The 12,881-nt window shown below is 43.1% G+C and overlaps 1 protein-coding gene across 2 annotated transcripts in view; it reads right to left on the bottom strand.

Moving 5' to 3' along the window:
- The window catches only part of VPS41 (VPS41 subunit of HOPS complex), a 172,895-nt gene that overhangs the window by 12,344 nt on the left and 147,670 nt on the right, over positions 1–12,881 (bottom strand). For both annotated transcript variants that reach the window (XM_002914140.4, XM_034665770.1), the window contains 3 exons: positions 7,111–7,165; positions 5,359–5,499; positions 3,964–4,100 (listed from right to left, as the gene is read on the bottom strand). In XM_002914140.4, the coding sequence (XP_002914186.2) occupies positions 3,964–4,100; positions 5,359–5,499; positions 7,111–7,165 (333 nt within the window). The remainder of the gene's footprint in view (positions 1–3,963; positions 4,101–5,358; positions 5,500–7,110; positions 7,166–12,881) is intronic.

Genomic DNA, 12,881 nt, shown 5'->3' with positions numbered 1-12,881 from the left:
GGGAAAGCCAGGCCTGGAGTCCAGCTCTGCAAACATCGTGTCCACTGCCCTTCAGAGACAGGAGGCTGCCTGTTCAGTCCTGCACTCCTCTGCTGTCGTAACCTGCCGGGACAAGGACTGCCTCTCCACAGACCACGGGACAACAGGCAGTCCACACAAGATGCCGCCAGGGCATCTGGCTTCAAACCCAGTGTGTCACCTTCCCAGACTGGCAAATCCTTTAACCCCTTGATAGGAACTGTTTCACAGATGGGAAGACTAACGACCGCTGTGGAGATGAAATGACTGTCTCAGAAGGCCAAAGGAACAAAGATGCTGGAATGCTTAAGGGGGAAAAAAAATACGAAACCAGAAAGGGATATAAAAGCTAAATTTATAAAGAAAAGTATTTTAAATATAAAAAGTATAAAAATTAATTTATAGCATAAAAATAATTTGGAAACTGTTGTCGGTTTAATGTAAACACTGAAATATCATTTATACCATGCTATTTGGCAAATAATTTTATATCAAAACAACAAATGCTATCTGTCCTTGAAATCAGGCCTAGAAACATTTTAAGTTTATCAAGTATAATAAGGGCTACTTTTATCTTACTGACTTCGTGAAACTTTTATAATCTGTTGAGTAATTTATACTAACAGTGTAACAAGGTATAAAAATATGATAAATTTAAAAACTTCAACTTTGAAATCGCGGTTGAGGATGTATTTTCCCTCACTTTAGCGATGCCACAGACCTCTAACACACCTCACACTAAACTTCGGTTGAAGAAAGTTGTTGCATTTTCAAAAACATAAAATTTTAAAACAAGAAGAGATACTGATTTTAAGTTTTTCCCACAACTTCTCCTTCCTTCTGTTCCAAGCCATTTTCCGTGGCCCAGATACGTTTTACAGTGCTGCGGACTTTACCGCAAATCTGCCTGAGAGACAGATTCCCAGCGCGTATTAGCAAAAGGCCCCATGAAGCCCTCTCCCTGACACCTGACCACGGATCCTTAGGTTTGCTGAATGGCTCCTAACAGCCCCCGGGGGCCCTCCCCGCTGCTGCCCAACGGAGGAGGTGTCAGGTTCTCACAAATTCATGAACCTGGAAAATTTCCCCCCAATTTTTGGGATTAACAGGGCTAGCCATTTTTCATCCTGTGAGAACATGTGAAAATCAACTATACTTTCATGGAACAAACAAAAGAGACTAGACAGAGTCAAAAAATATGTATGGGCAACCTATCTGGCAACTTCAAGATGCTCCATAAATCATTTTTACAGTGATCTCTGACAGGTGGCACACAGAAAGAAAATAAATGGTCATTAATGCAACAGTAGCCTTTTCCATAGAAAAAAAACTCCTGAACTCTTTCTTCCTACGTAAGACGGAAGCACTGTTTGAACCACCTGCCCAAGGTGAGCATTTTCTCTCTGCACCTTCCAATGAGCGCCCTGAGCTGCAGTGGAGACCACGGTGCCATTCCCATGGGCTCTGCCACCTTCCCCGAGGGTCCCTCCCCTCGTCCGGGAAGCCACTCCCAGGTCAGGTTTAAGGGGTCCACTGGCTGAGAAACCCCCAGCCTCCTGAACACATCAACCATCTGCACACTTCCACGTCTTAAGGAACATTAAAAAATATAATGAAGTGGATAAAATATTGATTTAGCAGCTGTTTTCGTGGATGATTTTTTATACGGAATACATTTTGCATGTAATAATTTATTTTTATTCCCGGCTGACTCAGAACTATGCAAATTTATTCATAAAAAATGAATGAGCAGTGAGACCAGGGGTGCCCATGAGCTTGGTTCTCTGGATTAAGAGCCTAGTAAGAGGGATTTATTAGGTGGTTCTGTAGGCACTTTACAGACCGGAAAAAAAGAAACATCTTCAACCTAGAGGCCAAGCTTCATGCACTTCTAAGCTGGAAGACAGAGGAGTGATCATTTTGTCACCGTCCCTGCGGCAGAGATGCTCAGAGCCACCACACCTAAATGACTTCTCAATACACCTGGATTCGAAACTTCCAGCAGGTGCTGGCACATCCAGGGGAAGGCACAGCCCGTGGCACATCATCATCAAGCTCACTCACACGCAGAGCTTTCGGAGTTCGGACACCGAAACCACTCTCCCCGAAGCCCAGTTCTCACCTTGGAAAGAGTGAAATACCCCCACCTGGGCCACTCCGCTGCAGCCTTCGGGCACTGCCCACACCGCCAGCTCCCCCCGCCCTCTGCTTGCGTAGTCACCCATTCTCCCACTACCCTCTCCTCCCTGCCCTGCTCAGTCTCCCTCCCACCACCCCTTTCCCGGGGTTGTCTCCTGACCTTGCAATTCCTCTGCATACCGTGACGCTTTCTGCAGAACAGAGACTCAACCTGCGCTTTAACCAAAGACCTATTTCTCTCCTAGGACCCTGACTTCCCATGAGCACCCTGAGGAAGGCGCTTGTCCTCTTCCGCTCTGCCCTCAGGAGAACCTTCTCCTGCAGGCTGTGCTACCCAGTAATCCAGCCCCAGTGCGGGGAGGTGAGCCTCCCAGGTCACGGAGAATGCTGGAGCCCAGCTAGAGCCCTCCCACCCGTCTCTCAACGCCCACGTGGATGCCGCGCTGCCCTCACAGTTAATTTACGAATTCCACTCCAACAACCCTGACCTTCACCCTGCTTCCTGAACAAGTTCACGAGGACTCTGTCCAAAATGTTAATGCACCAACAGCCCACTCTCAGCCCCACGTTCCTGTTCCTTCAGCTCCGTCACTCCTTTCCATCTCTCACTTCTCTTCTTGACACCCTCAATCTTCCTCAACTTCTGCTCCTTTTACCCCCTGCCTCTTACCTGAGTCCCCCACCCGGAGTGCAGCACAACCACCACCCCCCCCGCACACTGCACCCTCACAGTGGCCAGGGCCCCCACAAATCCTCACCACGATGCTCCTCTCCTTATTTAACCTGGTGACCACTTCGCTCCCTACCACGTTATCTTCTGGCTCTACCTGCAAAATCTTTATGTTTCCAGGACAGCAATTTCCTCTGTATTATAACAAAAACTCATTTTCAAATGAAGTTGAGAAAGAACAGTCCAAATAGTTGAAGAAATGTGCCATAAACAGTTTCAAGTTCTATGAAAGCTGCCAGCATCTTGGAAAATGGTAATTGTTAGAGTCCTTTCAAGGAAAAGAGTAGGATGCTTTGTAATTAGCATATTAATTATTTATATGAAAATACTGGGTTCCCTTGCTTTTATCACATATTCTGAATTATTACAGATAACAAAGTTGTCCTAGTCTAGAAAACAGACAAAAAGTTAAATAAAATCACGTATTTTAACATGTTTCAGGCAATGGATTACTGGGTAGCTTCAAGGAAATAATCATATCATCCGAAAAACTTTAATTCCCCCCAATGGACACAATACTCATGCTACTTAAAACTGGCTTGAGGGGTCTGACAGCCACTGTAACTACCCCTCACCCTTCCCAATGCCATGTTGTATGTACCACATAAATGTAAAAGCACTTTCTTGGGGCGCTTGGGTGGCTCAGTGGGCTGGGCGTCTAACTTCAGCTTGGGTCATGATCTCGGGGTCCTGGGATCAAGTCGTGCACGGGCTCCCTGCTCAGCCGGGAGTCTGCTTCTCCCCCTCCTTCCCGCTCACGCTCTTTCTAGATCTGTCTCTCACGTAAATAAATATTAAAAAACAAAAGCGCCTGTTCATCAAGGAGAGAAAACTTGGGGAAGGTTAAAAACTGGATGGCTTCCACAGGATGAGATTTCTAGTTTCTCTACTTGATGAGCTTCAGAATATCTGGGTCTAAGTAAGATGTAACCATCCACCTGAAATCTTTGTTATCGAAAATAAGATGTAACCATCCACCTGAAATCTTTGTTATCGAAAATAACACTAGAAACGTTTATCCGGGAAGTCCAATCAACTCACTCCCCATGCTGATTTGTCCAAGAAAGGATACTTACTTGCAAATTGTAGTCTTGCAGAATTTTAACCAAGGAGTCTCTCAAATTGGGGATCTCCATCCCTTCCTTAATACGGTGAATCAAGAGAATTGGGTCCACATGCGTGCCAATGTTGTTTAACAAGCCAGTGATAAATGCTGCAAGATACCACATGGAACAGTGAGCACATCAGCAATGGACATAATGCAGTTTTAGGTCAAAAGGAACTCAAAAAATTGTTTCCTTTAAAGTAAGTGTTAAAAATATTTGAATTTCCAAATTCTCAAAAACTATTTCACGATGTAAAAAAGGAGAAGCTCCGTGAGTGAAAAAGGACAGTGACTTCAGAACACAGCCCGCAATGGCAAAGGGGGGCAACTGACATTTACTGAGAATTTACACCACAGCTCAGCTGTCACATACTTTTCTCCAATATTCTGCCAGGTAGGAATGTTATTTTGTCCCCATTTTATAGGCAAGGGAAATGGGCTGATTAACTAATTCGTACCGGGCCACAGAGCTAGCAAGTGAAAAGCCCAAATTCACTGGCAGGGCAGACCGCAGGTCCGGTCATGATGTGTTCCATTTTACCCATGCTGTGCCCCGGCGGTCCGTGAGTTACAGCTTTGTCACGCTAAGCTAGACTCTCAAAGATGCATGTGCGCGTGACGATCTACATCTGAATCTGACTTGAGTAACATTATCTTCCTGTAGCTCTTATGAAAAGATGGTCATAAGAGCAGTTTCTAAAACTTGAAAATCTTGAAACAGATAAGCCTTCTTCCTAGAAAAAGAAGGGCAGGAGGGGGCAGACTTTAAACCAGTACTGCCAGTTTCTGAATCACTTCTAGATCTTCAAAAGAGGGCTTGGGTTACTGTCAGGTGACTGTGTATTTCTTTCCAAAATGGGAGACACAATGGAGGTGGTCTCGGGGAGGCAGCGCCCACCGCCCCGGTGCCACACGGAGGAAGTGGGGCAGGACAGAGACCCGGTACTGGCACAGCAAACATCCAAACATGGCCACTGTCCAGTGACAGTCCTAGGTTTCCATAAAGAGAGACTGGTAATTTCCAAAATAAATGCCCCTATATCCAAACTGAAAAAAACAAAACTAAGATCACATTTATTCAATTTGAGTACAGCGTGTAGGAACTCGCTTCATGGGGACACGGAAAATGAGTACCATCAGCTTAACCACCTGTTCGCCTGCACATGCAGGTAACACAGCGTGATGACGCTCCGGGCTTCTCTGCACAGGAGGAGTGGTGGGAATCGTTACAATGTACCTCGCCTGATTTTGTTATAGATACACCAGCATATTTTTCACCCAATGTGTCTTGAGGTAATTCTTACTCTAGACTTAACTGGACGTATTGAAAGAAACAGGTCTGATCGCGGATGGCTTTTCCGCTTACGTGGTTTGTCGATGGAATATAAAATCAGATCTTCCCAGAGTTCTCCATCGTCTTGCTCCTTGGCAAATTCAATTGCTTTATCAACATCATGTAATTCCTCCATGATCATCTTCAGGGCACTTCGGCTATTCCCCATTCGGCCTAGCAAAGATGTGAGAAATACTTCATTTAGGATGCTTTAATAAAACATTTCTAAAGAAACAGCATCATCTCTTATTTACATATCTCTTGAAAACTAAGACAAAAGCATATTTTCTTACGGGACATTAGCATATACCATTTATAACATGGTGAAATAAGGATCTCCTATTTTACCGGGTGTTTCCTTTGTGCTGTACACTCTTTAAGTGCTTCATATAAATTACATCCCGTAAATATCACTACAATCCTGCAAGGTATGTTCTATTATTTCTACTTTATGGAAGAGGACGTAGAAACATTAGTAACTTGCCAATATCATACAGTTGGAATTGGAGCCCAGGTCTGTCAGATTCCTACTTCCGTCCAACAGACCTGTATTTCTTTTGGGTACCTTCCTACCCAGATACAGTTAACACTTTTAAAGGCTTGGAGCCATTCTGCCTCTCTAAGTAGTTTTGGATTTGCTCTTTTGATACACTTTGTGCCAAACACAAACTCAACTATCAGAGGACCACCTCATTTCCTTTTCTTCCAAGTTCGGGGGAAGCCTTCCAATAACCCTCATTACGTAAAAGTATTTACCAACTATGCTTCTATTTGGTCAGTTATCTTTACACACTTTGCTCATTGATCTACTGGCATTTTAACGGCTTTAACAGTTTCCCTGAGTTTTTAATACAGTACATGTACAAAGCTTTACTCAGGGGAGGGACGGCAACTGAATCCTCATTCTGAGCAGCCATTACCAAGCGATACCAGCTGGCTTGTGAATAAAACGATATCCAACTTGTTATACCTTCTATAGTATTTTGTTTTTCCAACAAGTATTATTCCATTGTTTAGGTCTTAAAAATGGTTAATTTTTAAAATGTGTATAGGATTTTTAAATTTTTATAACTTCAAAAAAGGAGAATATGCCTCCCTTTGTAAGTTCTCTACTTGTCTACTGAGACAATATGACATGATGAAAATGGACTCTACCGGAGTATTTTCTGGGAAGAGATGCTGGAGAAACACCTCATGTTCGAACTCCATGTTTCTGCTACAAATATCTGCACAGAGCTTCCTTAGGAAACCTTCAGGCATCTACACGGCTTTTATGCGAGTGGTTCATTTTGGAGGAAGCTGAGACATAGAGTGTGACATATATGGAGACGGCGCCAGAGGCCCAGGGACAATGGAGAGCAGGACGATACTAAAAAGCTCTCTCTTCCATATTCAACTGCATTCTCTCCAGTTACATAAGGTGTGATTAGTGGCAATGAACATTATTTTCTACCGGATGATGGTAAAATAAGTTGATAATTTTTTTTAAAAAATGAACAAAAAAATGAACAAAGTCAACCCCTCTACAATTTACCTGTGAGGCTTGAGCTGATACAGGTTTGTTTATTACGCAATATTCAGATGTTACTTCAACAGAACTTATCAAATAACGCTTCTTTCTCTACTGAGCTGTGAAGTCCCCTTTTCTATGCAATAGATTGTTACAGAGAATAGGCTCTACGCTTTGTGCGACTCTGGTCTAAAACCTATATCCATTCTTAGACAATGTACAGGACGTTACCACAGTGTTTTCAGCTTATGGGGACCCAAAGTAAAGCTACTTACTCAGAAGATAGACTGTCTCTTCTACGAAGTTTCTCTGTTGACAGATCTCAAGAGCCTTTAAGTAAAGCAGGGTAAAAATGTTACTATGGGTTACCAGACAGGGATAAATATTAATAGATTCACTTCAACATACGGGTTTGAAAGAAAGTTTCCATTGCCTTCCTTTAAAAATAAAACAAAGTAAACAAACAAAACACAAATCTTGGGTTTTGCTGGTGGCTATCTTCATTCCCCTTTCAGGTGCCGGACCGAACATGATTTAAGCAGTAACCTATTTGAGGTTTGTTTTTGTGCTGTGAGCACAGGCAGAAAGGCTACTTAAGGTTTCTGCACAGCACTGCGTCCCACCTAACTCCCTGTCCCGGCTTTAAGCTCGGGGTCCCCACAATGAAACGTAAGCTCTGGGCACGCTTTGCTGTTCACCACTGCATGTTCCCAGCACTGGGCAGACCACGGCTCGGGAGACTTCCGATGCATAAACAAACACACAGATCCACAGAATATTTCTAGAAAACTCTGCTCAAACATCTGTCAGAACGTGAGAGGGGGAAAAACATATCTGACCATCAAGAAGGATCAAAAAGGAGGAGATCCAGTAAAGAAATGAGGACTCCATAGATGACTGAATTTAATTGGGCAACAGAAACAAGACACGTTGTGGTTATAAATAACCGAATAATTCTAAATGACCTGGCACACATTCACTGCACGCTCTGCCGGGTGCTGCAGGGTCGGGTAGAGAGAGGCAAAGAGGAGTCATAAAGATGCTGCTGCCCACGACAGGGGAGGGGGGTGGAGGGAAGGCGTGGGAGCAGCATGCAGCCCCCCAAGGGAGCGCAGGCTCCAGGGAAGCTCCCAGAGATGCCATAACCCCCAATCCCATGACCAGGAGAAGTGTGAATCGAGGGCCGTGGGCAGAGACACGGGCCGTGGGCTCCGGTGTGGCCCTCCTATAAAAAGCGTCACAGCAGAGGTGGCATCTGAACTGGGTGCAGCATGACGAGTAAGCGATCACCAGGACACCTCACCTCCCATCCCACCTGTGTGACCTCCCTACTGCAGTGCTCCGCTCTGACTTCCAGCTGACACTCTTCGAGAATCTTCACTGTGGCCTACGAGACACCCAAGACCTACCCTGCCTTTCTGGGCAGCAACCCCTCCCTCACATCCTGCTCACCCCTCCACGGTGGTCCCTCTGCCTGGAATGCTGCCCTCACTCCCTACCCTCCACTCCTGACGAGTGCTTCAGGCGATGACTGCTTGGACCCCACACCAGGCCATGTCCCACGGAGTCACGCTCACCGCAACTTGCACACGCCTTCCCAACCAATCACAGGAGCAGTTAAGGACTCCGCCGCCCAGGACCACGTGACTCCAGCCCTGGACCCTGCACGGTGCCTGGCTACTTGTGGGTATACAATACATAATTCTTTTAAATAGATGAGCAGGCAGAAGAGGTCAGGAGGAATATCACGGGGTTGTGAGGTTAGAATAGTCATTTACCAACAACCAGCCCACGTTTGTTTTAAAAACAAGAACCAAAGCGATAAAAAGAACAGCATAAGCTCAGTAGCTCTTGCAGCTCAATGACCCATCCTGGGAAGTAACAGCAGGAGCTGGTTTGGACATTTTAATTTTTGACCTAAAATTTTTTGTGTAGAATTTATATTTAAGTGTGTGTCTCTGGTTGAAGAGTAACAATGCTGATCACAGAAATCAATGCTGGGGGAGGGGGTTCCTGAACCACACATAAAAGAAGGAAAGAACACCTTACTTTACAATTACAGTGAAATTAGGGTGGAGTTTGAAGTACACAAATCATTTAAATGAGGAAGTGAGAAGACGGAAAGTTCACAGTGAAGAGGACACTATTAATTCAATTACTCACAAGACTTCTTTAACAGTTACGTGGCAGACACAGCCAAATTGTCCCCCAATATCCTTTACCCATTTCTAGAGTAGTAAGATTTTAGGTGGGTGTGTGACTCCCCAGCCATGGGAGAGCCGTGTGACTGACGTCTCCACAGGGAGGAAATAGCAATATGGTAGCTTCTGGCAATATTCTTTAAGAAGCAAGGCCAGTCATTGCTTTCTTATTTTTAGTTCTGGAAACATGAACAGTATTATCTTACACCACAAGGTGAAGGTCATAAAGGTGAGGGAACGAGAGAAAAGAGCCCAGGTCTCCGACCGTGTGGCTTGCCCAGGACTTTCCTGGGCCAGAAAACCAAACTGCTACTCTGTTTTGGGATTTTTATCACAGCCACTATTGTTTTGGGATTTTTATCACCATAGCTGAACCTAATCCTAACACTTAGAAAAATCTTCATTTGTTTTGATTAAAAATACGATTTATCTTATCTCTATACTGTCATGCCCATAAATCGATCATCCTCATAGATAAGAGAACTTTCTTACCTACTCCTTACCTTTCTAGAATGACACCAGAGCAGAGACAGGATACACATGTGAGAAGTAAACAGTGAAAGGAAACAGCAAAGAACACAAAGTTCAGAGGATCTGGGACCATTCCAACAAAAAATTACTGAGAAACCAACAGAGTGCCTTGATTCACCTGAGCTTTGAGAGATACAGATGGACATCTGAGCGTCCGAGCGAGACATGTCGTGTGCAGATGGACAAGAAAGTGTAATAGGAGTGGACAGGTAGAGTGTTTAAAGAGTGAATAAAGATGAGTTTACTGCCTCAATTAGTTTTAATAAAGGGTATCTATAAATCAATTTTGTACTTGGAAATTTACTGACACTTTAAAGTACCATTCAGGAGTTTCCAACAAAACCACCCTTCTCTTGAACATTTGCAAACATGCTTCCCTCCAACAACACAGACTTTGTAGTCCGCAGGCTCACCTGAGCTAAGACAGGAGCTATTCGTTACAGGGGCCATTTTAATTTGAATTAAAAATTCAGTTCCCCACTAGACACTTCAACTACTTACTTAATTGCCACATGTGGCTGCTGGCTACCTTGTCAGAGTAGCACATTTTCACCACTGCAGAACATTCCATAGGATGATGCTGCTGGAAGCTGTTAGGATATCATCAAAAATGACAAGTCCTATGAGAAGAAATGTCTAAAGGCAAGTCTGAAGTCAAGAAGGGTCTGGAACACAAGCAGATGTGTAACGCCAAACTCAAAGATAATCTAAGTCTCTGAAATTTGAGTTTCAGAGATTTTTACATGTTTTATGCCTAGTTTCTAACAGTACTGAAATTATTCTTTTTTCATATATGAGAAAGCAGAGACTAGAAACCTCTAGAAATTTTGAGTAAAATGTTTTATAAAAAGAAAATATTTCTGCTACACGGAATTTTTCTATTATTGACACAAGTGAAGCATAAAACCATGTTTCCCTAGATTGTTGGATGTTCCTGGGCCACAGTGCTCCCTCTAGAGGACAGAGTAGCAAAACTAGGATTTTTAAAGTCCAGAGGAGGGAGACGGACACAGGCACACACATGGAAAGGGAGAATCATAGTAAAAATAGAAGTGAAAAGACAGAATTATAACAGAGATTGAGTAAAAACTGATGCAAAAGTAATGTTTTAATTTTCCTTTTCCCGATTTAGTATAAAGGCAAGGAACAGAGTTAGAGATCTGGGGGTAACTAACCAGAACCTGACCAACTATAAATGAAATAAGGATTTCTACCCAGCCTTGACCCAGCCTTTGTTTATCCAGTCTTCTTACATGGCATTAATGGAAATCTGTACAGTTGCATCTCCCAGCTTTATTCCTGAAAATTCATAACTACTTTCAACTTGTAAATGCCACTGGATGATGAGAGAAATCATAAATTCAGGTATGAATTCCCAAAGCTGCAGAGCCAATATGCTGCTTCTAACTATTCTAGGCATAAGCAAATGAGATTTGCAAATGAAAACTAGTACCTGAAGATGCCTGGAAATTATAGAAAAAAGGACAGTTTAACAGTTTAAAAACTGATGTTTTTCATGATTCTTGCAATACTAAGGAATATCTTTTTTTTAAAGATTTATTTATTTTAGAGAGAGAGAACGGAAGAGAGGAGAGTGTGTGTGCATGAGTGGGGGGGAGGGGCAGAGGGAGAGAATCTCAAATAGGAGCCCTATGGGGCTGGATCCCCGGACCTTGAGGTCATGACCGGAGCTGAAATAGTCAGATGCTTAACAGACTTAGCCACCCAGGTGCACTTAAACCTGAAAAATGATTCCTCACCATTGTGGAAAGAAGAGGGGACCTGACTTCAGAGATCCAGGTTCTAAGTCTTGGCCCTCTGACTTCTTAGCTCTACACTCTGGGTTGTTTCTTTCAACTCCTGAAGACTTAGCTTGTTATGGATAAAATGACTTTATCCACCTACCTATGCCTCTGTAGAGATTAAATAAAAATAAGGTACATGAAAGCACAGCGCATGTTATAAAGCACAGCGGAAACTCCATAAATGATCTTTATTGTCTTTTTAAACGGCTGTCAGTGTTATAAATTCCTACCACCTCTGTATCTCCTTCAGAAGGAACAATTTCATAAAAGCTTATGATTAATTTCGGGATTTATGAGTTGTGATTTTAAATCCTGAACTCTGGTCTTTGATAAATACTGCCACTTTGGGAATGCCACTTTCTTAAAGGGCTTCTGATGTGATGGCAGGATCTCTACAAAGTTTTTGACCAAATATTGACTGTGGGATTTCAATCAAGTCAAACTAAGTTTGACTGGGATTCTTGACAATTTCAACTAGCTGTCATTTGAAATCACCCCTCCTCTCAGCAACTTCCCAAATCCCCACGAAGGCAGACAATCAGGGGAAGTCAGAGCTGCTCTTCTGCCAGAAGTGAATTATCAACAAGGGGGGAGGAGGTCAACGTGCTCTGAATAAAGCCCCGAAACCTTAAACACTTCCCATTTAAAATAAATTCTAAAAAGGTAGATTATTGACTTATTTTCAATAGCATGTTTCTACCATTACCAGCTCTAATTCATTTGTTTCAAAATTCCCTTTCAGTGGAAAACGTGAGATAACTCTAAAAAAAAATACTGAAAACATTATCAGTTTCACTAAGCTTCTGTTGAGTTCTTTTACATGCAACGGATTCTTTAGTGGATCACAGAGAAGAACTCTAAAAGGTCTCTACGATGCTCTAAGCAAGGTCTATGTACCAGAAATGCCATGTGTAGGCCTGAGATTTTCTGATGCTCCTCTTTCAGGTAGAACGGCGCGCCCTCTGTTGAACACTACTAGCCTGCAGGGAAAACTCTAACAAGATGGGCTGAAAGTGCCTGAGAAGCACAAACATACTGGAATCGGGGTGGCGTCTCTGCACCAGAGTTTCGTGGATGGGAAGGAGCCCTGGGTGGCTGCTGGTCACAGCTGTGAGGCCCTGTCTGAGGAGTCAACCAGAGATGCCCTGTCCTCCTGGAAACAAATGACGTTTCCCCAAAGAGTGAGATACAGATGAAGGGGCACTGTTCAAAGAATAAGATTCTCACTCTTTCCCCCTAGATTATAGATTCTGTAATGAGAAGAGGGAAACATTTGCTTTTATTTTTAGAGTAAGATGATGAATTTCCAAATTTATTCTTGAGAAAATGTCTTAGGACTCAAATTTAAAATGAGTTTTTCATAAATTAATATGCCGTCAAGATATTTTTTTCATTAACTGCAGATTTCAAAAATCTACTCAACTGAAATTGGTTCATAACGAATCCAATGCATTTATCAACAGGGCTAAAGAAGCAACTATAAAAGTTGTCAGTGCACATAAACAGCAC

Source organism: Ailuropoda melanoleuca, chromosome 1 (genome assembly GCF_002007445.2).
Source record: "Ailuropoda melanoleuca isolate Jingjing chromosome 1, ASM200744v2, whole genome shotgun sequence".
Lineage (NCBI taxonomy): Eukaryota > Metazoa > Chordata > Mammalia > Carnivora > Ursidae > Ailuropoda > Ailuropoda melanoleuca.
Note: the sequence above shows the minus strand (reverse complement) of the source record. Positions and strands in the feature narration are given on the sequence as shown.